The 24,931-nt window shown below is 54.3% G+C and overlaps 1 protein-coding gene across 4 annotated transcripts in view; it reads left to right on the top strand.

Moving 5' to 3' along the window:
- TBC1D9B (TBC1 domain family member 9B) overlaps positions 1 to 24,770 on the top strand; it is a 44,328-nt gene extending 19,558 nt beyond the window's left edge. For 3 of the 4 annotated variants that reach the window (XM_032158873.2, XM_058440225.1, XM_058440226.1), the window contains 15 exons: positions 7,787 to 7,948; positions 8,375 to 8,525; positions 9,041 to 9,255; positions 12,118 to 12,235; positions 12,968 to 13,253; positions 14,906 to 15,035; positions 15,154 to 15,252; positions 16,187 to 16,255; positions 17,223 to 17,463; positions 17,886 to 17,951; positions 19,730 to 19,801; positions 20,084 to 20,134; positions 21,662 to 21,712; positions 22,158 to 22,264; positions 23,380 to 24,770. In XM_032158873.2, the coding sequence (XP_032014764.1) occupies positions 7,787 to 7,948; positions 8,375 to 8,525; positions 9,041 to 9,255; positions 12,118 to 12,235; positions 12,968 to 13,253; positions 14,906 to 15,035; positions 15,154 to 15,252; positions 16,187 to 16,255; positions 17,223 to 17,463; positions 17,886 to 17,951; positions 19,730 to 19,801; positions 20,084 to 20,134; positions 21,662 to 21,712; positions 22,158 to 22,264; positions 23,380 to 24,060 (2,499 nt within the window). In that variant the 3' untranslated portion in view covers positions 24,061 to 24,770. The remainder of the gene's footprint in view (positions 1 to 7,786; positions 7,949 to 8,374; positions 8,526 to 9,040; positions 9,256 to 12,117; positions 12,236 to 12,967; positions 13,254 to 14,905; positions 15,036 to 15,153; positions 15,253 to 16,186; positions 16,256 to 17,222; positions 17,464 to 17,885; positions 17,952 to 19,729; positions 19,802 to 20,083; positions 20,135 to 21,661; positions 21,713 to 22,157; positions 22,265 to 23,379) is intronic. The other variant, XM_032158874.2, reaches the window with a different exon arrangement.
- The last annotated feature ends 161 nt before the right edge of the window (positions 24,771 to 24,931 follow it).

Genomic DNA, 24,931 nt, shown 5'->3' with positions numbered 1-24,931 from the left:
CATCTTTTACTCTTCCCTCTTACCCACCAGTTGTCAAAATAATGATGAGTTGGTTTTCTAGTGTCTTCCACATGTGACCGGTGAGTTTTTTGGTTTACTTTTTATTGTAATTATGAACGTATGGATTTAAGCAACTTGATGTGTGTCTTTCCACTGGAATCACTATGCTTATTCTATCTGTGGTCAGAGGGGCTCATCTGGGCTGGCCCCGAGTCCCTGGGCACAACACTGGTCGTCTTTGATTGCTTGCTTTCTGGTGTGGCAAGATGGATGTGCTGCTGCTGTCGTTGAGTCTGAATTTGCAAAAACATTTGGCCATTAGAAGAGTCCATATGCAAATTCACAGATCCAGCTTCTCTGGAAAAGTCAGTGCCCAGCCCTACAGGCCCCATCCCATTGGACAGCGGGCGTGGGAGCTGTGGCTGTGTGTGTCCTCAGTGCTCTAGCGCTGTGTGTGGTCTGGCCCAGGCAGGCCTTTACATTGTCCGCCCCAATAATAGATGCTAAATAAATTACTACGTCGATGAGTGTGTGGGAAGGGGTGGGCGAAATCAGTGTGGATTGGAGACATGAAGAAAGGTGTGGAGGAGGTTGGGCTTCATCTGGGATTTCAAGGAAGAGTGAAGTTGGATTGAGTGGCAGGGGCAGTGAACAGGGTGGTCGAGCCTCCTCTGCCTCCATGAGGCCCCACACTTCCTGAAAGCTGAGTAAGCGCCCCTCACGGCCCCTCCCAGGCACTCGGCCTCATGCAGCCAAACATATTTCAGTGCATTCCTGTTAGGTGCCAGCTGCTGTTCTAGGCCCCAGGAGTAGAACAGTGAACGCATTGGACAGAGTGCCTGTTCACTTAGAGCTAATATTCCAGTGAGGGAGACAGTAGGCAAATAAACATACAATATGTCAGGTAGTAATAAGGGCTGTGGGTAGAAATAAGGCAGGATGAGGGGATCAGGAGTGCCAGGGGAAAGAAGGGGGCTCTATTTTCTCTCTGTTGCTCATGGGCAACCTCTGATCAGGCAGCACTGGAGGAGAAACTCAAAAGAAGCAGGGGAACCAACCGTAGCCTGTCTGGGGCAGGGTGTTGGAGGCAGAGAGCACAGCAAGCTGGGAGACAGGATTGGACGTGGCACGGGCTCCTGGGACCAGGGCTTAGGAGACTGACCAGGTGTAGGAGGTGAGACCAGAGAGGTGGCAGAAGGCCAAGTCACCGAAAGCCCGTAGGCCCTGTGAGTGCTGCAGCTTTGACTCTAGGTGAGAGGGGAAGCCAGTGAAGAGTCATGACCAGAGGAGGGCATGATCTGTTTACATGTTAATGGGGTTACTGTGGCCGTCCATGTTGACAGTGGATTAGAGGTGCCCCATCTAGTACAGCAGCCATATGTGGCCATGGAGTGCTGGAAATCCAGTGGGTCCCAATGGAAATGTGCTGTGACTGTTCAAATCACTATACACAGGTTTTGGCGACTTAGTATGAAGAGAAAAACATAAAATACCATAAAATACCTCCATCTTTTTTTTTTTTTTTTTTTTGAGACAGAGTCTTGCTCTGTCACGCAGGCTGGAGTGCAGTGCGGCAGTTTTGGCTCACTGCATCCTCTGCCTCCCAAGTTCAAGTGATTCTCCTGCCTCAGCCTCCCGAGTAGCTGAGATTACAGGCGTCCACCACCACGCCCAGCTTATTTTGTATTTTTGGTAGAGATGGGTTTTTGCCATGTTGGCCAGGCTGGTGTCGAACTCCTGACCTCAGGCGATCCACCTGCCTCAACCTCCCAAAGTGCTGGGATTATAGGGGTAAGCCACCGTGCCTGGCCACTCCATCATTTTTTAATTGATTCCTGTTGAAATGCGAATATTTTGGATATATTGGATTAAGTCAAATATATTGTTAAAATTAATCTCAATAATTTATTTTAGGACTTTTCAATGTGGCTACTAGAAAATTTACAATTACATTTGTGGCTCTCATCATCTCTCTTGGGCAGTGCTGGACTAGAGAGTGGCAAGAATAGAAGCAAGGAGGCTGGCAGGAGCCCGTCACAGAAGCAGGGGCACAAGATGATAGAGTCGAGCATCAAGGGTAGGAACAGTGCAGGTGGTAAGAAGGGGTCAGATTCAGGAGATACTATTGTGGTAAAATACACATAACAACATTTACCATTAAGTACATTCACATTGCTGTGCCATCACCACCATCCATCCACAGAACTTTTTCAATTTTGCAAAACTGAAACTCTGAATCCATTAAACAGTAACTCCTCAGTCCCCACTCCCCCAGGCCCTGGCAAGCACCGTTCTACCTTTTTGACTTTGAATTGAACTATTCTAGGTAATGCACATAAGTGGAAGCATATAGTATTTTCCCTTTTGTGCCTGGCTTATTTCATTCAGCATGATGTCCTCCAGGTTCATTCCTGTAGCATGCTCAAGATTTCTTTCTTTCTTTCTTTTTTTTTTTTTGAGAAGGAGTCTCGCTCTTTCACCCAGGCTGGAGTGCAGTGGCGCGATCTTGGCTCACTGCAAGCTCCGCCTCCCGGGTTCACACCATTCTCCTGCCTCAGCCTCCCGAGTAGCTGGGACTACAGGCGCCCGCCACCACGCCCGGCTAATTTTTTTGTATTTTTAGTAGAGACGGGGTTTCACCGTGTTAGCCAGGATGGTCTCGATCTCCTGACCTTGTGATCCGCCCGCCTCGGCCTCCCAAACTGCTGGGATTACAGGCGTGAGCCACCACTCCCGGCAAGATTTCTTTTTTAAGGCTGAATCATATGCCATTGTATGGATAAGCCACATTTTGTTCATCCGTTGAAACTTGGACTGCTTCCACCTCATGGCTATTATGAGTAACACTGCTGTGAACATGGGTGTACAGATGTCTGTTTGAATCTTTGCTTTCAGTTCTTATGGGGACATACCCTGGAGTGGAATTGCTGGATTGTATAGCAATTCTATTTTTAATATTTTGAGGAACCTCCGTGCTATGCTCTATGCACCAACTGTGCACCACAGTTGGGGGCCAGACCACCAACTGTGGCATGACTCTGTGCAGACACAGAGCCAGTAGCTGTGCTGAGGCAATGGCAGGAAGGAAAAGGGGCTCTGATAGTCCTAAGAGCCAAGGAATCCAGAAGTCACCAGAATACCCCTCACAAGAGACTACTCAGCAAATGGAAACCTCAACAAGTGAATCTGAGAGACAGCCAGTGAAATTGGGAGCAGATTTCTCAGGCTCCAGTTTATAGAGGAGGCTTTTTTTTATTAATGGAAGCACAAAATCCTGCTTTGTTTCTACCCACAGCCTTATCACGGCCTGACATATTACATGGCTGAGGAAAGATCAAGAATGTGAGGGAAACCCATGCCCTTGACAAAAACTTCTCTTCCAAAAGAAAAGAGCCCACCCCAAGGAAAAAAGGACTGGGATTGAACAGAGCAGGAACACTTGGGGTAAAGGAGAAAAGCTTCAGGTGCAAGAGGACTGGGATTGAACAGAGCAGGAACACTTGGGACAAAGGAGAAAAGCTTCAGGTGCAAGAGAACTGGGATTGAACAGAGCAGGGACACTTGGGGTAAAGGGGAAAAGCTTCAGGTGCAAGAGGACTGGGATTGAACAGAGCAGGAACACTTGGGGTAAAGGAGAAAAGCTTCAGATACAACAAAGAGGTGGCCGATCCCAGGAAGTACAGGAGCAAGGGCTCCACAGACTGACCGCAGCAGGGGAAAGGCCCCTCCAGCTGTGGAGTTCAGAAAGCTACTCTGACCCACAACTGCCCACACATAGAACATCCTGCTGAAAGAACAGGAAAAGATGCTGATCACACCCTGTACAAAGATACTGCAGGGAGAAAGTGAACCAGATAACCTCCCACAGATAATGAAAGCACACCAGAAGAATATTCCTCCAAGCAGATGAAAACTGTGTCCTGATGTTTCCAAGTGATCTCAAAGGAATTAGAAAAACGACAGAAACTACTAAAGAATGGTATAAATTACAAATGTTTAGAAAGCTCGGCTTAAATTTGACTAGTCAACAGAAAAACAGGAAGAGAGTTGACAGGACTCAGGAGGAAATAAGAAAAAAAACACATATTTCTGAAATGAAAATCAGGAACACAAGAATGGAAATACATTAAGGTAAATAAGGAAGAGATAGGAGAAAAATGGAGTCAGAGGAGACTCAAACAAATAGAGAAGAAATTGTCCAGAGAAGGGATAAAGAAGTTTAGGCAAAGAAGATCCAACTTATATATAGTTGTAGTGCCACCCCACACCTTCCCAGAAAAAAGCAGTGGAATAACAGATAATAGAAACTGTGATTTAGGAAAACTGATAAAATAAGCTTGAACTTGTATAGTGGAAGGGCACATTGAATGTCTAGAAAAATCAACACAAAATAGTCGATATTGACATATAATCTCATAAAACTATTCGATTTTAAAGATTAAAAAATTATTCCAGGCTGGGCACAGTGGCTCACACTTGTAATCCCAGCACTTTGGGAGGCTGAAGCAGGCAGATCACTTGAGGCCAGAAGTTCAAAACCAGTCTGGCCAACATGGTGAAACTCTGTCTCTACTAAAAATACAAAATAAGCTAGGTGTGGTGACACATGCCTAGAATCCCAGCTACTGGGGGTGCTGAGGCACAAGAATCACTTGAACCCAGGAGGTGGGAGATGGAGGTTGCAATGGGCCAAGATCCTGAGAGATTCCTCCTCAGAGAGGTATCAGACTTTGTGATACAATAGCAACATTTTAGAGTAACTTTTTGGTGGGTTTTGGGGAGGGTGTCTCCTGGAGTGCAGTGGCACAATCTCGGCTCACTGCAACCTCTGCCTCCCAGGTTCAAGCAGTCTTGTGCCTCAGGCTCCTGAGTAGCTGGGACTATGTGTACATGCCACCGTGCCTGGCTAATTTTTGTATTTTTTGTAGAGATAGGGTTGAGATTTCACCATGCTGGCCAGACTGGTCTCGAACTCCTGACCTAGGGTGATCCACCTGCCTCAGCCTCCCAAAGTGCTGAGATTATACAGAGTAACATTTTTAAGATACACAGTAAAAGAAGCTGTGACCCAGGGATTTTATACCCAGCCAAACTGACCTTCAGGTATAAAGACCGTAGGTAAAGAACACACAGAGGAGTTCAGGGGCTCTCTCAGCTTCTGTGGAGTCTGCTGGAGAACAGACTGCAGACAACCAAGGAGTGATGGAAGCAGCTTGGGCCTAAGGACTGGTGGTAGCATTGATTATATTTAGCTGTGGAATTAAGGTTAGATAGTAGGAATAGAGGTGACAGTATATAAATGTTATAGTCTCTGATGATGGAGACATAGTACAATCAAAACCTGAGATTAGGGAGGTATATGAGGCTGGGCTTGATGGCTCATGCCTGTAATCCCAACACTTTAGGAGGCCGAGGCGGGCGGGTCACCTGAAGTTGGGAGTTTGAGACCAGCCTGGCCAACATGGTGAAACCTCGTATCTATTAAAAATACAAAAATTAGCCGGGCATAGTGGCACACACCTGTAATCCCAGCTACTTGGGAGGCTGAGGCAGGAGAATTGCCTGAGCCCAGGAGGCAGAGGTTGCAGTGAGCTGTACACACCTCTGTACTCCTGCCTGGGTGACAGAGCAAGACTCCATCTCAAAAAAAAAGAAAAAAAAAAGGGAAGGTATATGGAAAGATATGGAAAGTAGAATAAGCTCACTGATTGCCTTATTAATTAAAAATATATCCTTTTGATCAGATGTTGGCAGAGAGGGAGGAAAGTGGGAAGAAAAGGCCTACTAGCTAATTTCGATATTGCTTGTAGTAGGGAATTGACATCTTAAAAAGAGAGGACTAAGGGAACTATATAATGATATTAGCATAAAATATTACAGTATAAATATACACTTTCTAACACAGGGAAAAAAAACTTGAAAAGGGGAAAGGAGACAGTGGGATTAAGGATCTCTTTCAAGAAATTTTGTATAAAGGTCAGCAGAGAGTAACGGAGGTAACTTTTGGGCGGGCTAGAATTTTAATTGAAGTTTAATATACACATACAGTGTACAGCTGGATGAATCTGCAGAGTGAACATCATATGTGAACAACACCCAGCCAAAGTGAGGGTGGGCTTTAGGGGAATAACAGTGCAAGTCTGTGCTGGAGAGTGACTCCTGCAGAGAAGGCAGGGGATGGGGTCCAGGTGCAGGCAGGTGGGCGGGCAGGAGGGCACCCGTGGAGGGCTCAGATTGTTCCCATGTTCTCAGCTAAACAGGAAAAAGTGTGCTTCAGTGGGATGCAAGGATGGCAAGTGGTTTTGGAGGTTTATGTGGGGTGGTTACCTCGGGGAAGCGGGGAGGACCGGACTAGGAATACATAGGATCCCAGGCAGCTCTGAACACCCACCTGAGGCCAGTGAGCCCGAATGTAAGGTGGGACCTGAGCCCGAACGTAAGGTGGGACCTGAGCCCGAACGTAAGGTGGGACCTGAGCCAAGCTTCTGCTGAAAGCAGCCTGGTCCCTGAGCTCGGTGCCGCGCTTGCCACCTCGCCGGGAGCACACGTCTGCTGCACACCACACACCCGGCGGTCTGGCTCCTTCCCTGGCACTGAGATTTGTGATCCTCCAAGGCACCTCACAGCCTGCGAGCCCATGTGTGTCCTAGTCGGTCCCTCTGGGGGAGCTCAGGGGGGAAGCAGGATCTCCAGGCAGGCAGTCAGTCTGCACTGGGGCCGTGCCCACTGGATTCAGGCAGCTTGTCGTAAACATTTGTTTAAGTGGACCCAAAATCCATTTCTAACATCACAGGGGGCAGAGGGGTAGACTGGGTGCGAACCTAGCAGCGTTCTCTCTTTTTTTTTTTTCCTTTTTCGTTTTATATTAATAACAACTTTATTAAGGTAAAATTGATATGCAATACACTGTACATATTGAAGGAATACAGTTTGGTACGTTTTAACACGTATACCCTCATGAAGCCATCGCCACAGCCAAGATCAGGGTTCTCTCGAAAAAACACAGAATATGAAGTGTTTTAGGAGGGCGCCCAGCACCCTGGCAGCTGCCCCAGCCCTGGGTGGAGTGGGACCGTGGCCACGGGACCAGAGCCAGTGGGAGGGCGTGAGGGGTGGAGAGCCCAGCCCAGGCCAGAGCCCGCCATGGCGAATCGACCACCTGCCCAGCCAAGAAGCTCAGGCGGTCAGCTGGGCTTCTCCCCCACTGGACTGTGCTTTCTGCAAGACAGCATCACTCTCAGGCCCGTGTGGCACCGTGATGGCAGCAGCAGGCCTTGCATGCCCCCTGGGTTATCCCAGCACTCCTGCAGAAGGGCCACTCATTTCCTTGGTAGCAACCGGGTGACGCAGTCACCCCAAACCCACCCTGAGCCCAGACCAACGTCACAGGCCATCGCCCAGCCCTCTGTGCAGCCCAGGAAGCATGGGCCCGAGGGTGGGCAGGGATGTGCCTCCACGTTAGGATAGGGCCTCTCCTGTGCTTTGCACTGACCTCCCTCAGAAAAGGGCCCCACAGGGTGAGCCCAGAACCCGCTCCCTGAGGCTGACTCACTGGTGAGAGTGGGTTTAATTACTGAGGACTCGGTGTCCAGCAGCCAGAGAGGAGCTGAGGGCTGAGCTGCAGCCACAGCCTCCTGCCCAGCCAGACGGGCTCTTCTCCGTGCACCGTTTGCCCCCATGGCCCTTCCTGCACCGGGCCCTGATCCAGCTCTGGATGGACGGGCGCATCAGAGGCCACCTGGCAGCACAGTTGTTAGGGCTTCCCCTTCCCTGTTTTATTTTCTAGTCTTCCCCAGCTCCTCAGGAGGTGTCGGAGCAGCCCACCAGCCCAGCCTCTCCCCTCAGCAGCCGCCAGAGCTTCTGTGCGCAGGAGGTGCCAACCGCATCCCAGGGCCTGCTCAAGCTCTTCCAGAAAAACTCGCCCATGGAGGACCTTGGAGCCAAGGGGGTGAGCCCTGAGCGCCGGCACCCCAGCCTCCGTCCAGAGCGGAGCCCTCAGGAGGAAAGCTGGAGCCAGTCCTGGGCCTGGGCCTTCCCTCAGGGCCCTGGGCTGACCACTGGGCAGTGCCCACCCAGGCTGCACCCTGGCAGCGTGAGATGGAGCAGGCATCTCCGGGGGGCTCCACTGACCTGCTCAGTGTGCTGTTTGCACACTCCAGGCCTCTGAAGGGAAGGGTCCTCCTGCTGAGGAGCTGGTCTCCTGAGCCTTGGGAGGTGTGGCTCAGCGTGGCCTGGTCTTTCCCAGGAATCCTGAGGAAGGCCACACTTGCTGGCCAGCACCGTCTGGAGTGTTCACGAGGCTTTCGCTGTGGCCTAGGCCTCGGCACTCAGATGTGCTTCGGCCCCCAGGCTCCCTGATGCGCTTTTCCCTCAGGCCAAGGAGAAGATGAAAGAGGAATCATGGCACATCCACTTCTTCGAGTATGGGCGTGGTGTGTGCATGTACCGCACAGCCAAGACACGGGCACTGGTCCTGAAGGGCATCCCTGAGAGCCTCCGGGGAGAGCTGTGGCTCCTCTTCTCCGGTGAGTGGGATGCAGCCGCCCCAGCCTCAGCTCAGCCAGTCAGCCCCCAAGCTCTCCCCATGTGAGCTCGTCTGGTCCTGAGCCGGCCTGGAGTTGGCCAGGCAGGAGCTCCCAGCTCTTTCACACAGCTGGGAGCCGAGCTCTGGGCTCAGGCCCGGGGCCCAACCAGAAGGAGCATCCCGAGGGACAGAGGCTGGGGGATGGGCACTCTGCTGGCCGGGTGGTGCCCTCCCGCCCACAGTGGGAGGGAAACAGGTCCCCTAGAGGCCTCCTTTCCTTGGGACAGGCTCTGACAGCATTCACACCCGTGGTTTCTGGAGGAGGCAAGTCAGCCACTTGAACTTTCGGGTAGAGCAACCTCCCCAGGAGCACAAGGGAAACCTTTTCTCAAGTTTGTGCTTGACCCCAAGCCCCACCTCTCCTCTGTGGGGCACCCGGTGTCTCCAACCTGCCCTGTTACTGCCCCCAAAGTACCAGAAGAAGGACAGAGACAGCCGGCACCCGTGTCTCTCTAGGGGCCTGGAATGAGATGGTGACTCACCCCGGGTACTACGCTGAGCTGGTGGAGAAGTCCACTGGCAAGTACAGCCTGGCCACGGAGGAGATCGAGCGAGACCTGCACCGTTCCATGCCCGAGCACCCTGCCTTCCAGAACGAGCTCGGGATTGCTGCCCTCCGGCGGGTGCTGACTGCCTATGCCTTCCGAAACCCCACCATCGGCTACTGCCAGGTAAGGGGCCTGACCGGGGCCCAGAGACGGCATCTGCCACGAGAGGCTCACAGGAGCAGGCCCCTGTGGTCCCAGGCCTGTGTGGTAACCCTGCCTCGTGTCCCAAGGAAGCAGCCCAGCTGCAGAAAAAGACGTAATTTAAAAACAGTATTAATTGCTCATCTCATCCCCATGCCGAATAGAAGTTGTCCTCTTTGTACTTTTCTCTGAGTCCCAGCAGCATTTGATTGTGTTGTGTGTTTGGTAAAATAGGTATACAGAACATAAAATTTCCCAGCTTCACTATTTTTAAGTGTACAGCTCAGTGCTTTAAGCACATTCACACTGTTGTATACCCGCCACCGCCATCCATCCCCAGACCTCTTTTCATCTTGGAAAACCAAAGCTCTGTGCCCATTAAACATGCCCCAACCACCATTAGCAACCACTGTTCTACTTTCCGTTGCTATGAATTTGACGACTGTGTCTCGTATAAGTGAAATATACAGCATTTACCTTACTGTGCCTGGCTTATTTCACTTAGCGTGATATCCTCAAGGGTCATCCATGTCACATGAATGTGTCGGAATTTCCTTTCTTTCTAAGGCTCAATCATATTACATAGACCACATTTTCTTTTCTTTTTTTTTTTTTTGAGGTAGAATCTCACTCTTGTTTCCCAGGCTGGAGTGCAGTGGCGCAGTCTCAGCTCACTGCAACCTCCACCTCCCAGGTTCAAGCGATTCTCCTGCCTAAGCCTCTTGAGTAGCTGGGATTACATACAGGCATGTGCCACCACGCCCAGCTGTTTTGTATTTTTAGTAGAGAGTGGGTTTCACCAGGTTGGACAGGGTGGTCTCGATCTCTTGACCTCATGACCCACCTGCCTTGGCCTCCCAAAGTGCTGGGATTACAGACATGAGCCACTGCGCCCAGCCTTTTTTTTTTTTTTTTTTTCTGAGACAGTTTCACTCTTGTTGCCCAGGCTAGAGTGCAATGGCGTGATCCCGGCTTACTGCAACCTCCGCCTCCCGGGTTCAAGCGATTCTCCTCCCTCAGCCTCCTGAGTAGCTGGGACTACAGGCACGGTGCCACCACACCAGGCTAATTTTTGTATTTTTAGTAGAGATGGGTTTTCGCCATGTTGGTAAGGCTGGTCTCGAGCTCCTGACCTCGTGATCCGCCCGCCTTGGCCTCCCAAAGTTCTGGGATTGCAGGCGTGAGCCACCGTGCCCAGCTCAACAACATTTATTTAAGAGACTGTCCTTTTTCCATTGTGTGTTTCTAGCACTTTTGCCCAAAATAATTTGACTGTAAATTTTTTTGTTTTTTTGAGATGGAGTCTCGCTCTGTTGCCCAGGCTGGAGTGCAGTGGCACGATCTCAGCTCACCGCAACCTCCGCCTCCCAGGTTCAAGTGATTCTCCTACCTCAGCCTCTCGAGTAGCTGGGATTACAGGCATGTGCCACCACACCCAGCTTTTGTATATTTAATAGAGATGGGGTTTTGCCATGTTGGCCAGTCTGGTCTTGAACTCCTGACATCAGGTGATCCACCTGCCTTGGCCTCTCGAAGTGCTGGGATTACAGGTGTGAGCCACTGTGCCTGGCCAGTATTTCTATTTTTAATTTATTTTAAATTATTATTATTATTTTTAGAGACGGGGTCTTGCTATGTTGTCTAGGCTGGTCTCAAGCTCCTCGGACCGGGGATCCTCCTGCCTCAGCCTCCCAGGGCATGTACCACCATTCCCAGCTAACTTTTTTTTTAGACATGGGGTCTCACTATCTTGCCCAGACTGGCCTCAAACTCCCACCAGCCACCTCTCCTGGGCACTTTTTTTGTTTTTTTTTTGAGACAGGATCTCTGTTGCCCACACTGGAGCTCAGTGGCGTGACCATGGCTCACTGCAGCCTCCATCTACTGGGCTCAATCGATCCTCCCACTTCAGCCTCCTGGGTAGCTGGAACCACAGGTACACACCACCACGCCCAGCCATTTTTTGTATTTTTTGTAGAGACGGGGTCTCACTGTGTGGCCCAGGCTGGTCTTGAACTCCTGGGCTCAAGTGATCCGACCTCCTCAGCCTCCTAAAGTGCTAGGATTATAAAGCGTGAGCTACTGTGGCCTGGCCTATTTTTAATTTTTTGAGGAACTCCATACTTCTTCCCCAGCAGCTACACCATTTTATATTCCCACCAGCAATTCACAAGGGCTTCGATTTCTCCACATCCTCATCAACACTTGCTATGTTCTGTTGTTGTTAGAGTGATGGGCATGAGGGTATCTAATTGTACTTTAGGTTAGCATTTCTGGTAGCTTTTGATTTTAAATCTAGGCATTTTCCTGGCCGAGTCAAATGGCTTGCTGTTTGCCTTAAAGGTCTTGTTAGCAGCTAGGGCCGTGTGTGGTCCTAGTTCTGCACCGAGTGAGTGGTCTTGGTGTGGGGCTATGGCCACGTGGCTCACCTCCACATCAGCTTGGTCATACATCCCACCTCCAACACCCAACACCACTCTGCAGAAGTGTGATGTGTTGATGTCCACCTTCTCTGGTTTCCCGGTGCCTTCTGACCCAGTTTGAAGGAGTTGGTCAACTCTGTTCAATCAGTTTCCTACAAATTGCCCTTTGGCATTTCCCGGAGTTGGGTAGGGGCAGTTTCTCATTACCGGATGGGCAGCCCTCCTGAAGAGGCAGACTTGCTTGTAGAAGGAGGCCATTAATCTTCACCAGGAGAACCTGAAAAATAATAAAAATAACAACAACAAAAAGAAGATCATGTGGGCCCTTGCAGGGAGGGGGTGGCTGGGAGGGGTGGGGAGAGACAGTTTTATTTGCTGGCCAGCAGTGCAAGCCTTCCCCGGCTGTCTCTGTGCCCGGCAGGCAATGAACATCGTGACCTCGGTGCTTCTGCTCTATGGCAGTGAGGAGGAGGCCTTCTGGCTCCTGGTGGCCCTGTGCGAGCGCATGCTGCCCGACTACTACAACACCAGGGTGGTGGGTGAGTGTCCCCGGGTGCTGCCTCGCCTGGGTCCCCAGGTGCCTGCTGGTTCCACGAGGGTGGCAGCCCTTCCCAGGCCGAGCTCCAGGCTTCACGTGGGTTCCCTAGGAGTTAGAAGGTAGTATTACACATTCGGTGGTTTATAAAAGTCCCCTCAGCCTAAATTCCTATCCATCTAACTATCTGTCAACTTTCTGATTATAGAAAATTGCAAACATCAAAACTAGAGAGTATATATCCCCCATGTAACCTGATGCTCAACTTTACTGAACTCACATCCAGTGAAATCTGTTATTAAGTGGAAATGGACTTGCAAGAGTGTTAATTAGGTTCATGTTTAAGCGTGTTATCCTGTCCTTCCCCTGCCGTCTGGTGTTTGGAGTTCCCACTCTTGGGGTCCTTCAGAGCTGCATCTATTCACAGTCATCAGGATGGGACAGAGTCACTGAGGGCGCTGTTTACCTCTCATGCCTTAGGGAGAAATCAGTATTTCCCCAAAATAAAATTCAAGTGTAGTAGAAGAAATAGTTATTTCGCCCAGTGGTTTGGGAGCTGTAGAGAGAAGACTTGAAGGGTTTTTTCATCCTTGTTTTCTCCTGGCACCCCAAGTCTCCTTCAGCCCTCACCAAAGAGCTGGCAGGGCTGGAGTGGCCAGGGCTCGTAGGCTGCAGGCGAGGGCCCACCCAGGCCATGGGGTGGGCTCACCATCAGCCTCGCTTATCCTGCCCGCAGGAGCCCTGGTGGACCAAGGCATCTTCGAAGAGCTCACGAGAGACTTCCTGCCGCAGCTCTCAGAGAAGATGCAGGACCTGGGGGTGATCTCCAGCATCTCGCTGTCCTGGTTCCTGACCCTCTTCCTCAGCGTCATGCCCTTCGAGAGCGCCGTGGTCATCGTCGACTGCTTTTTCTATGAGGGCATCAAGGTGATCCTGCAGGTGGCCCTGGCTGTCCTGGACGCCAACATGGAGCAGCTGCTGGGCTGCAGCGACGAGGGCGAGGCCATGACCATGCTGGGCAGGTGACATGCCGGGGTCCTTCTCCTGCCGGGGGCTCACAGCAGAACCCCTCACCAGCCCTGGGCACTGTCCAGTCAGCCTGAAGTGACGGTGCCCACCAAGTGCCAGGCTGCAGCTGGACCCGGGGGCGCTCTGGGGTCAGGAGCCGGCTCCTTTCTAGTGGGAGATGAAGCAGCGCTCAGTGACAGGTGCCAGGAGGAGTAAAGCAGGCACTGCAGGCAGAGCACGCTGGCTGGAGGGCCGCCACTCAGATGTGGGGTTGGGGATGCTTCCCCTGGGGGCAACCCAGAGCCAAGATCCAGTGACCACAATTCCAGTTGGTGGCACAGCTGGGCATTTCATGTCCACCAGGTGGTCCCGGTCATACCTCCCCAAGCTCAGCTGCATTGCAGCCCCCACGCCCTGGAGGGAGCAGGCCTGCCCTGGGCCTGCTGGAACAGCTGGATGAGCTGGTGTCCCGCTAGTCACACCAAACGCCCAGGGTCATCCCAGCCCCTCCACCCCCTCCTTAGTCCCCACATCCCATCTCTTGAAGATTCTGTCTGGGATCCAGCCCCTTCCCTTCAGCCTGCTGCCTCAGCCCAGGCCCACCATGCCCTTTCCCTGGGGTTCCCCTCTCAGGTCTTTCCCCTGCCTGCATCCCAGGACTCTGATCAGACCTGGCCCTGCCCCTCCCCTGGGTCCTCTGTACAAAGGCACTGTCTTAGCCCCCAGCCTGGCCTTCAAGCCCCGGCCCCTCCTGGCTACATTCTGCCCTGCCCTGAGCTCTGTGCAATTCCACCCTCCTACATAGCGTATTTGTCCGGACTGGAATGCCCCCAGCCCCCAGGAACAGCCTGGGACTCTGCCACTTGCCTGTGGCCAGGCCAGGTGCTGCCTGGGACTCTATAGATCCAGCAGGGTTGTCACCTCTCTACTGTGGGCCTAAGTAGCTTTTGGTCCACACTGATGTTAAGATACTCAGCCTGTGGCCGGAGTCTGTGGCTGGTTTTCCCGCCCCTTCCTACAGCAGGTGGATGGGGCCTCCTCCAGAACAGGGGTCTGACTGGGGATACGACCAGGGCTATGGGCATGGGGAATCCGCCACCTCCTCCCACCTGAGTGTCGGGCTCAGCCCAGAGACCTGCCATGGACTGTGGTGGAGCTAGGTCAGCTGACCGAGGTAGGGCTCCATCCCCAGGACTGTGTCCCTAGAGAAGCTGATTCCCTGGGCTGCAGCAGGCCTCCCCACCCCTGACTTTCTCCTGCGACTCAACCTTTGATCCCTGAATCTCCTTGGCCACGGCAAGAAGGTCCCACGTCCCCAGGGCCCCGCCAAAGGGAGGAAGCTCGTCATCCTTCCAGCTGGGTAGGGTCTGGGGTTATAAGGTGTTCCTGCCCAAGGGACCCCCCCCCACCCGACTAAGAAAACAGCCCAGCGTCCTCAGGGTTAGTGCTCAGGCCTTGTGGGGGGGCACTGCCCTGTAGAGAGCTCCCCAACTTGCTGGGGGCCCTGCCGGGGCACACCTCTGCCCTCCTGCAGGGTGCCCAGTCCTCTGCACACTCCTTGTTAGGAGTCTGTGTAAAGATTGAGTCCCTCCACATCATCCAGCTGTGGGAAGGAGGCTCCCTCTGCCTGGGCATGGTCTGGACTGTTGTCCTCTGCCCTTTGCAGATACCTGGATAATGTGGTCAATAAGCAGAGTGTCTCTCCTCCTATCCCACACCTGCATGCCTTGCTGACCAGCGGTGATGACCCCCCTGCAGAGGTGGACATCTTTGAGCTCCTGAAAGTGTCCTATGAGGTCAGCACCCAGTAGGGCCAGTTTGGCCATCTGGCGTGTGGGTTGGGGTGGCTACGGGCAGGTGGCGGCCTTCTGCCCTGCAGTTGGCTTGATCTCACCAAGTCACCTCTGCCTATAGAAATTCAGCAGCCTGAGGGCCGAAGACATTGAGCAGATGCGGTTTAAACAGAGGCTGAAAGTGATCCAGTCCTTGGAGGACACAGCCAAGAGGAGTGTGGTATGGGTGCCGGGGGGACTGGGCGGGGCTGGGCCGAGGGGCAGCAGTGCCTTCTCCACAGAGCAGGGCAGGCACAGGCTCCACCACACCCGGTCTCCTGCACTGCTTTGGTATGTACGTCATGGTAGGATTTGTGGGACTGGGATCCAGGGGTGTAGGTGGGAATGTGGGGAGAGGTCCCAGTCACTTCTCTCTGCTGGTGGATGAGTCACCGGGAAGCTTCTCAGATGGCTCCTACCCTGAAAGCCACGTGCCCCGTCCTCTGGGCTGAGCCCGCCCAGCCTGGCTGTGCCACGTGTTCCCTGCCCCCTCCCAGGTAGCAACGTGCCGCCACCCTCCGCACACCCCAGATGGCGTGTGTCTGCCACAAGCTTCTGTTCTCATCTCTGGAGGGGCCGGGCCCTCCCTGCCACCCTGTGCTGCAAGACCTGTTTGTGGTCTCTGCCCCCAAAGGCAGGGACTTCCTCCATTGTTTCCACATTCGCAGCCCTCCTGCAGGCTTGTAGGACACTGTAAGGACATTGAGTCACAGCACCACAGACTGACTGCTTCGGCCAATTAAAGCAAACGAGCATTGGCTGGCAGGTTCTTGGGCTCCTTCCACAGAGCTGGCACCAGGGTCTCTGCAGGGATCCAGATGACGGGAGCCAAATGAGTGTCCCTCACCCTGTGCCTCAGCTGCACGTTGAGGACAGAGGCTCCCCCAAGCCCATCCTGGGAAGGAGCCCGGAGTGTGAGCTGACTGGTGGGTGGGGGGCCAGGGATGGGCCGTGGGCCTCGCCCTCTCCTGAAGGGTCCGCCCTTGAGTGCTGGGCCACTGAGAGGGCAGTTCACACCCTTGCCCTCGTCTGCTGAGGATGCTCTCACAAAGTGCCATACTTCTGTGACAGGAGCTTGTGATCCAGCCATATACCCTGTTTCTCCTTCCTTCTAGGTCCGAGCTATACCTGTGGACATTGGTTTCTCAATTGAAGAGCTGGAGGACCTTTACATGGTGTTTAAGGTGACAGCTCAGAGCCAGGGCAGGACCCCCTCCTGACCAGCTTCCTAGCTTCCTGCCAGAAAAGAAATAGATCTAAGAGTATCCTCTTAGAAATAGAGGATAGAAATAGGGAATAGAATAGAAATGAGAAATAGATCTAAGTGCATCCTCAGATGCAGTTGCATGAACCTCATGTGGTAGAATCGAATCCTTCTTGGAGTTTAGGCAGGACCTCTCAAATGGCAGAAAATCCATTCAAGTCATCTGACACAGAAGAGGGAACGCGTTGCCCCTGTAACTGAAAAGTCTAGCAATGCACAGCTTCAGACATGGCTGGATCCAGGTGCTGAAATGTGCCATCAGGCTCCCCCCACCTTTGATGTCCTCTGCACTGCTCTTCCTACACCGTGCCAGGACTGTCGTCACAGCTCCAGGGTCATACCCTCTTCTCAGTAATCCCAGTGCAAAGAGAATTTTTCTTTCTCTTGTGCTTTTAGCAAAAGACCCAGCCTTAATGGTTGGAATGACTGTCTTTCTGTTCTTGTTGCCAGTTCCCATCCACCTCTCCAGCTGCCTCAGGTTCTGTGCTCAAGGTGGCCACTGCGCTGTGTCCCTAGTGTCACAACAGTTGAGCCAGCTCTGCCGGCCTCCTGGAGAGGTCATAGGAGCGAGAGCAAGCCTCAGGCCTCTTGTTTCCCTGGAGCCCTGCCAGGAAGGCTCAGCCCTTCTCTGGGGCCAGCAGACCAGCTCTGCCCCCTGCAGGCTGCCAAGGACTCTGTCTCTCAGCCAACCCCCTCCCCATATGTTAACAAGGGGCTGATGATACCCTGAGAGCTTCCTGGAGGTGCTTCAGTGTCTGGCTAGTGCTTACCACCCCAGGGCTCCGCAGGCTTGGACAGAGTGGGAGGGTGGACACACCACCAGCCTAGGGGTCCCCTCGACCCACAGGCTTAGCGGCTGGGCCATCTCACCAGACTGTGTCCCACAGGCCAAGCACCTGGCTAGCCAGTACTGGGGGTGCAGCCGCACAGTGGCCAGCCGTCGGGACCCCAGTCTGCCCTACCTGGAGCAGTACCGGATTGATGCCAGCCAGTTCCGGGAACTCTTTGCCAGCCTGACACCCTGGGCCTGCGGCTCCCACACACCTGTGCTGGCAGGGCGCATGTTCAGGCTCCTGGACAAAAACAAGGACTCACTGATCAACTTCAAGGAGTTCGTGACGGGGATGAGTGAGTGCCTGCAGGGCCTACCAGGGGCCTGACCCTCCCTCACCCTTTCCCAGGAAGCCTCCAAATGCCGGCATCTCCTGTCTGTCCCCACTGCAGCAAGTAGGGGGCAGCTTGAGCCCCTGGCCCTAGATACGAGAAGAACAGTTTACCCACAGGAGCCAAGATGGAGTCTAGCAGGAGCCTTGCCCGCTCCCCTCCCTCATGCAGTCTGGGGCTGCCAGAAGCTGGTCTTCCAGCCCCAGGGAAGGGCTGAGCCTTCCCAGCAGGGTGCCAGGGAGACAGGAGGCCTGGGACTCACCCCGTGACCTCTCCAGGAGGGAGTTGGGCAGCGTAGGCTGTGAAGAGGGTCCCACTCGGACCCCCTTCAAGGGGCTCTGCAGCCATCTTGCCAGCCGCAGCCCCCTCCCTGGCCTTCTCCACAGGCGGGATGTACCACGGGGACCTGACAGAGAAGCTCAAGGTGCTCTACAAGCTACACCTTCCCCCAGGTGAGAGCCTCCTGCCCACTCCCCAGCCAGGATCTCCCACTCGTCCAGAAGTTCAGCTACAGAGGACAGGCCTCTGTGAGACTGTGGGGCCTCGAGGGGGCACAGCGGCTCCGCAGGCTGGAGGTTCACATTGGAGGAGAGGGAGCGGGAGCCTGAGCACCTCACAGAGGTCTGAGAGCAGGGCCTTGGCCTGGGAAGGGACGTGGAGGAGAATCCCATGGGTGACCGGGCACCACTGGGAACAGAACTCCCACCGAGGAGGCAGCTGGACCCAAAACCCACGAGGAGGGCCATGAGTGGAGCTTCAGGGCTGGAACTGAAACTGCTGCATTTATTTGTCAAGTTTGTTAAGGGTTTATTCCCAGAGGTTCAGCTAGAGAATCCTGTCACGTGGCCATGAGGAGGGGCCACTTCTCTCTGGCCTCTCAGTGGTGCTGTAGCCTAGCGGGGCTGCGTTGGCAACAGGCTGTCTGCACGGGGGAGGGCTCAGTAGGGGTGGCTGCAAGGACAGTGCTCTAAGGAGGCGTCATCTCCCTCATCACAGAAGGAAACAAAGGCGCAGGCAGGTGGAAATCCTGGGCTGGGCACTCTGCTCTGGCTGGACCTGCCCCGGGTCCCTGCTGTCGCTTTGCCATCTGAGGTCAGCAGCTGCCCTCAGAACCAACCCCGGGGATTTTTAGAATACTGGGGCCAAGCTTCACCCGAGGAGATTCTCACCTGATTGCCTGTGATGGGGCCCAGACCTGTGATTTTTAAAGCTGGCAGGCCATTGCTCTGTGCCTCCAGAGCCGAAAGGCTCTTGACACAGCTGTTCTCATTTGTGGCTGGCTCACCAGAGAGGCCCTAGTGGGACAGACCCCACTGGGCCTGGGTCCCAGGGTTGAGAGCATGCAGGGCTATCCTGAGACTCCTGAGCCCCCTCAGCCTGCCCTGCCCTGTCCTGTCCAGACACAGAGAACACTTGGGCTCTGGTGGGCTATGGCCCATGCCCTGCTACCCTCACCCAGGACCATGCGATCTGCAACCCTGGGTACTGCTTGGTGACCTCCAGCAAAGACTGCACTGAATGAGGCAGGCCAGCATGCATGACGCGGCACGATCCCTGAGCTACCCAAAGGGAGAGCAGCAAATTGCCTGTGCGTGGCTGGTCCCTACGTGCCCATAGGAGCGTGAAACACCCGCAAAGGGCCCACTGGCCAGATGGTCACTGGGGCAGGAGGGCAGCTGCCATTCACTGGACTCCTAGTTGTGTTGATTGGACTTCTATCTGGGACATGTATTTCCTTTTCAAACACAATGTCAAAGTCAGGAAAGCGGCTGGATGCGGTAGGAGGCCCAGGCGGGTGGATCACTTGAGGTCAGGAGTTGGAGACCAGCCTCGCCAACATGGTGAAACCTGTCTCTACTAAAAATACAAAAATTAGCTGGGCGTGGTGGTGCGTGCTTGTAGTCCCAGCTACTTGGGAGGCTGAGGCAGGAGAATCACTTGAACCCGCGAGGCGGAGGTTGCAGTGAGCCAAGTTCATGTGACTGCACTGCAGCCTGAGCAATAAAGTGAGGCTCCATTAAAAAAAAAAAAAAAGCCGAGGAAAGTAACAAATAACCAGAACCAATCATCACCATCAAAACTATTACCGGGCACTGTAATGTGCAGGTGCTGGGACTAGCCAGGCTTGTGGGCGGGGAAAGCAAGCCTCTGCCCAGGGCTGGAGGGAGCTTACTTTGAGAGGATCTCCTTGTTTCCTCCTGCCCTCACTCTGCCTTCTCTCCAAGCACAGCTCTGAGCCCAGAGGAAGCCGAGTCAGCCCTGGAGGCGGCCCGTTATTTCACAGAGGACAGCTCCTCAGAAGGTGAGTGGCCACTGGAACACGTGCCATGGCCCAGCCAGCGCTCTGCAGCCACCACCGCCTTCCTGTGGGGCTCCGGCAGTGGCCGGCAGTCCCACCTGGGCTCAGGGAGCAGGCCGCATGGGGTTCTCCCCAAGGGACCGCGGGCTGGGCCCTGCCATGCTGGCGGGGGCTGGGGCCGCCCCCTGTGGATGTCCTCACTCCTGTTTCTCTTGTGTCTCTGTCTTCCTGGACCCTGGCTCCTCCCCCTCTGCCCCTCTGCCTCTCCTCTGCTGTCCCTTCCAGCATCTCCTCTGGCCTCAGATCTGGACCTTTTCCTGCCCTGGGAGGCTCAAGGTCAGTCCCTGGAAGGCAGGGGCGCCCCCTGTACCTCCTAACACTCTCCTGCACTATCAGGAAGCCTGGAAGCTCTTTGTCCCAGGGACCCCTCTGGGACTGCATCCTCTGGGGCATGAGTTCTGAGAAGGACCCAGAACCAAGCCACTCCTCTGCACCGCCTCCATGTCTGCTGTGGGTGGGCAGTAAATCAGGCCCCACACTAGGTGCCGAGCAGGCCCAGGGCACGACCTCCACAGCCACATGTTAGAGATACTCTGTCTTCATGTGACTAGGAAAGAAATACAAAATGCTATCACTGGAATGTGTGAAAGACACAGCATGGCTGAGTGGAGGCTAGAAAGAATAGTGGATGCTTTCCTAGGAAAACTCTTCATGTTCCATGTCACTTTTTTTGTTAAGGAAAGACACGCATGTTGAGTGCCTGTTAGAACTCATCCCTGTGCTATGTTTAAAGCCCGTTGGGAGCATCTGATCCCAGGTGACGGGAGCATTCTAGGCCCTGGGCTTTGGCAGTCGAGCTGGTGACATGCAGCAAACTTGCAAAACCAACCATAGTGTCACCTGGTGATTTCACGTGGGGGATAATGCACACCAAGGAACCGACTCAGAACCAAAAATAGTGTGTACCAAGATGCCCACGGCAGTCCTGGTGACAGTGGCAGAGGCTGACTTGAGCTTGAGGACCTTGATTTCAAGGACAGAAACTGCAGAAGCAGGTACACCTTCTGTTGTACGTGGAACCAGCCGGCCACTCTAGGCTTGTCCCGCATGCTTCTGGGAGCGGCATGTTGGTGCAGAGCCCTGGCCTCAGACCGCATGTGGCCCCCAGGAAGCAGGGCCTCCATTCCAGGGTGAGATGCCTGAGCCCAGAGAGGTGTGCCCTTCACTGCCACCACACAGCCAGCGAGAGCAGCTCAGAACTGGGGTGCTGCCGACCTGCCTGAGGTGCCCCCACCAGCCACACTGCCTTTGGGGAACAGCTCCAGGAGAGCTGGTCGGCTGCTTCTCTCCCCAGGTGCATGTTCCCACGTCTAGGGAGTATAGTGTGTGCCAACTCCGGCAAATGTCCTCCCCGAAACACTGCACTGAGCACAGGAGCTGTGCACAGACAACCCCTCAGTAACAGGCACAGCAGGCGCGGGTGGAAGGGGTCCTAGGGTTCCCCTGAGTTCTAGCAGGAACTATAGAATTCATTAGTCCTCAGACTGGTCTATAGCCTGCATCATTGTTCACTTCAAAACCAGCATGTTGAGACCTGTATTCATTTGAAAAAAAGGAATTGAGGGTTTGGCGGCTTTTATTTTAACCTGACCAAGTGAGAGAATGCTCAGGCCCTTGCTCTGGTGCTACAGGGCGGGGCTGGGCGGGCCAGGCAGGAGGTGTGGCATGGGGGACCTGCCCCCCAGGGCCTGGCCTGGGGCTGGCTGTACAGAAACACAGACTACATCTCTCAAGGACCCCAGGAGCCTGCAGTCCCAACAGCAGAATGTTGTTCATGTTCTTTTCATTTTTGCGTTTGTCCAGAAACACTACCACAGGAAGAGCAAGAAGGAAGTGGAAGTGAGGAGAGAGGAGGTACAGGCCATTCTCTGCCGCTGTTCTTAGAGACCCCAGTCACTGCCAGGGAGCCCCCTACCCCGGGAGGTGGCGGATGTGTCCCCCGATCAGGGAGCAGGCCTCGGGATACACAGGAGGCTCCATGCTCTCCACCAGCCCCACGGGCACCCAGCCAGCCCTCTCTTGCCAGCTTCTCTCCAGCTGCCCTGTGACTCCTCATCTGAGAGAAGACATTGTGGATCATTGTCATCAGCTTAGGTCCAACCACTGCAGCAATTTAGGGGAAACCTGTGGCTGTTCTGGGTTTTTTTCCCATGACCACCTTCCCAAACGCCAGGGTGTTTTGTAATAGGGCCCCGGTAACTCCATGCCAGAAAACACCCAACTCTTCCTCTCCCTGCTGTCAGCCCACAGCCCTCTCTCTCACATGACAAAGATTAATCTCTTTCCTCCTAACCTGCAGAGGAGAAGGGGACCAGCTCTCCGGACTATCGGCACTACCTTCGAATGTGGGCCAAGGAGAAAGAGGCTCAGAAGGAGACGATTAAGGATCTTCCCAAGATGAACCAGGTAGGCTCCGCTGGAGCCCACAGTAGACATTTCTGGAGAGTTCTGACCAAGACTGGGCCCTAATATCACAGCACCCGCACTGCAGCATCTCCCGGTGGGTGGGAAGGCTCCTCCCTTCCTCTAGAGCCGTTAGTCCTGGTTGCCAGTCAGTGATGATTCCAGAAAGACAAGCGGCCAGTTGCTCCAGGGCCTTGTACAGGGGCATGTTTCCAGATTGAGTGTCCGTGAACCAGGAGCCAGAGGCTCGTAGGCTACCTTTGTCAAGATAGGCGTTCCACGCCCTGCACCCTCCCAGCCCTGCCCAGGGCTCTGCACACACAGGCTCACATGCACCCTCCATACCCACTCTCCATTCACTGGTCTCGCAGATCAGGAGCGTGGTGTCTTGCCAAGGGTCTCACAGCCAGAAAATGGGAGACCCCAGCTTCAAACTGCAAGCGTTGAGCCAAAGGCAAGTCTGGAGCACCAGCCTGACCATGGCCCTTGGGCCAGACCCACGGCCTAGCTGTGCCCAGTAGGGGACCCTGCAATCTGACCACTCCCCCAGCAGGCCTGGAGAGTGGGCACCACGTGCGATGAGGATTCTTCCCATTCTTGGGCCAGGGGGCCTAGACGTGTGGCACCCACCCTCCCCAGGACCCCCCTCCTCAGCTGACCCAGGCTGTACTTTTCCTCATCATCACCTTCTAAAGAGCTTCATTCAAGGGCTGAGTTGAGGTTGCTTCTGATTAAAACCAAAGGTGATTCTAAAACACAACGGAGAAGTCCTTGTACTGACTGGATTTAGAGTCGTGGTAGAAATCCATCTCTGTGTGCCAACGGAACGCACCTAGAAACAGGGAGGCTCCAGGTCAGACCGGCACACTCTATGTGCCGAGAGAAAGGCAGCTGGAGGGGAAAGCCTTTTGAAGAGCTGTGTGGCCTTGGTCGAGCCACTCTCCCTCTCTGGGCCTGTGTCCTGATCTGTGAGATGGGACTGATGGGGCTCGTGGAGATGATTAACAAGACGGCAGCCAACATCCTTAGGCTGGCCCTTGTCATCAGTTTGGCTAATATGGACCCCGTCTGACTGGTCTTTTACCATCTGCCTGTTCTTCTGTTTTTCTCCTTAAAAGGAGCAGTTCATTGAGCTGTGCAAGACGCTTTACAACATGTTCAGTGAAGACCCCATGGAGCAGGACCTGTACCACGCCATCGCCACCGTGGCCAGCCTCCTGCTCCGCATCGGAGAGGTGGGGAAGAAGTTCTCGGCCCGCACAGGCAGGAAGCCCAGGGACTGTGCCACTGAGGAGGACGAGCCACCAGCACCCGAATCCCATCAGGACGCAGCCAGGGAGCTTCAGCCCCCAGCTGCAGGAGACCCCCAAGCCAAAGCAGGCGGAGACACACACCTCGGGAAAGCCCCACAGGAGAGCCAGGTGGTGGTGGAGGCGGGCAGCGGCGAGGGACAGGGCTCACCCTCCCAGCTGCTGTCTGACGATGAAACCAAAGACGACATGTCCATGTCCTCATACTCGGTGGTCAGCACGGGCTCCCTGCAGTGTGAAGACCTTGCAGACGACACGGTGCTGGTGGGTGGGGAGGCCTGCAGCCCCACAGCCCACATCGGCGGCACCGTCGACACCGACTGGTGCATCTCCTTTGAGCAGATCCTGGCCTCCATCCTGACGGAGTCCGTGCTGGTGAACTTCTTTGAGAAGAGAGTGGACATTGGACTCAAGATCAAGGACCAAAAGAAAGTGGAGAGACAGTTCAGCACCGCCAGTGACCATGAGCAGCCTGGAGTTTCCGGCTGATGCCTGCAGCTGTGAGGCCTGGCCCGGGGTGTCATCAGTGGGGCTGGCCTCATCTCCCCCCTGCCTTTCCCCCCTTATCAGTTTCTCTTTAAAGGTGTGCCCCTCCTGCTCTCCCAGGAGCAGTGAGTTGTGAATGGAAAGACGGCTGGTGCAGACCCAGCTGCCTTAGACAGATTCCCTGGGCCTGCATCTCCTGGCGCCGGCTGCTTCTGGGCCCAGGAAGAGGCTGTGGCTCCCACCTTCCTTACACCCGGTAGGAGCCCTCCTCGCACCAGCTGCACCTGCCTAGCGTTAGAGGCTCTCAGATCTGCCCTTGCTTGCCTCATACCTCTGTGCCCCGCACTGTGGCCAGGCCAGCTGAGTCCCTCCATCCGTGGATGCTCTCCTGCAGCTATGTGGTATGGGGGTCATTCCTGCCTCTTGGCAGCAGGTTGGGGGGCATGTGCTTATTGGGCACCAAAGTGATGGAACCGTCAGGTGCTCTCCGGGAGCCTGAACCTCCTGACTGAGGAACGTGGGCAGAACATGTTTATTGCACAGGGTGGGTGCTGCGCATAGGCGTGGCTATACACATGCTCTCAGCTTATCATCCTTTCCAGTAACTTTAAAAGCACATCCCTCAGGCCCTGATATATTTCCTTGGATTCATTTCACTTGGCTAGAAATTACACTGTGCTCAATGCCTTAATAAATCCCTGAAAGAAATAAAACCCACTGTGTGCAATGCCTTGCTGTGGCCCCCAACCACTGCTTAGGCCTCCCAGTTTCTCCCCAGGCCAAGTACGGGGCCCTGGCTGTGTTCTGGAAGTTCAAGACACTTAGTCCTCCACAGTGGGTGGAAGAGTGCAAGGCCTGCCAGGTCAGATGGAAA

The sequence above is a fragment of the Hylobates moloch genome, unplaced genomic scaffold (assembly GCF_009828535.3).
Source record: "Hylobates moloch isolate HMO894 unplaced genomic scaffold, HMol_V3 SCAFFOLD_6, whole genome shotgun sequence".
Classification (NCBI taxonomy): domain Eukaryota; kingdom Metazoa; phylum Chordata; class Mammalia; order Primates; family Hylobatidae; genus Hylobates; species Hylobates moloch.
The sequence above is the reverse complement of the archived record's forward strand: the minus strand, read 5'-3'. Positions and strand labels throughout refer to the sequence as shown.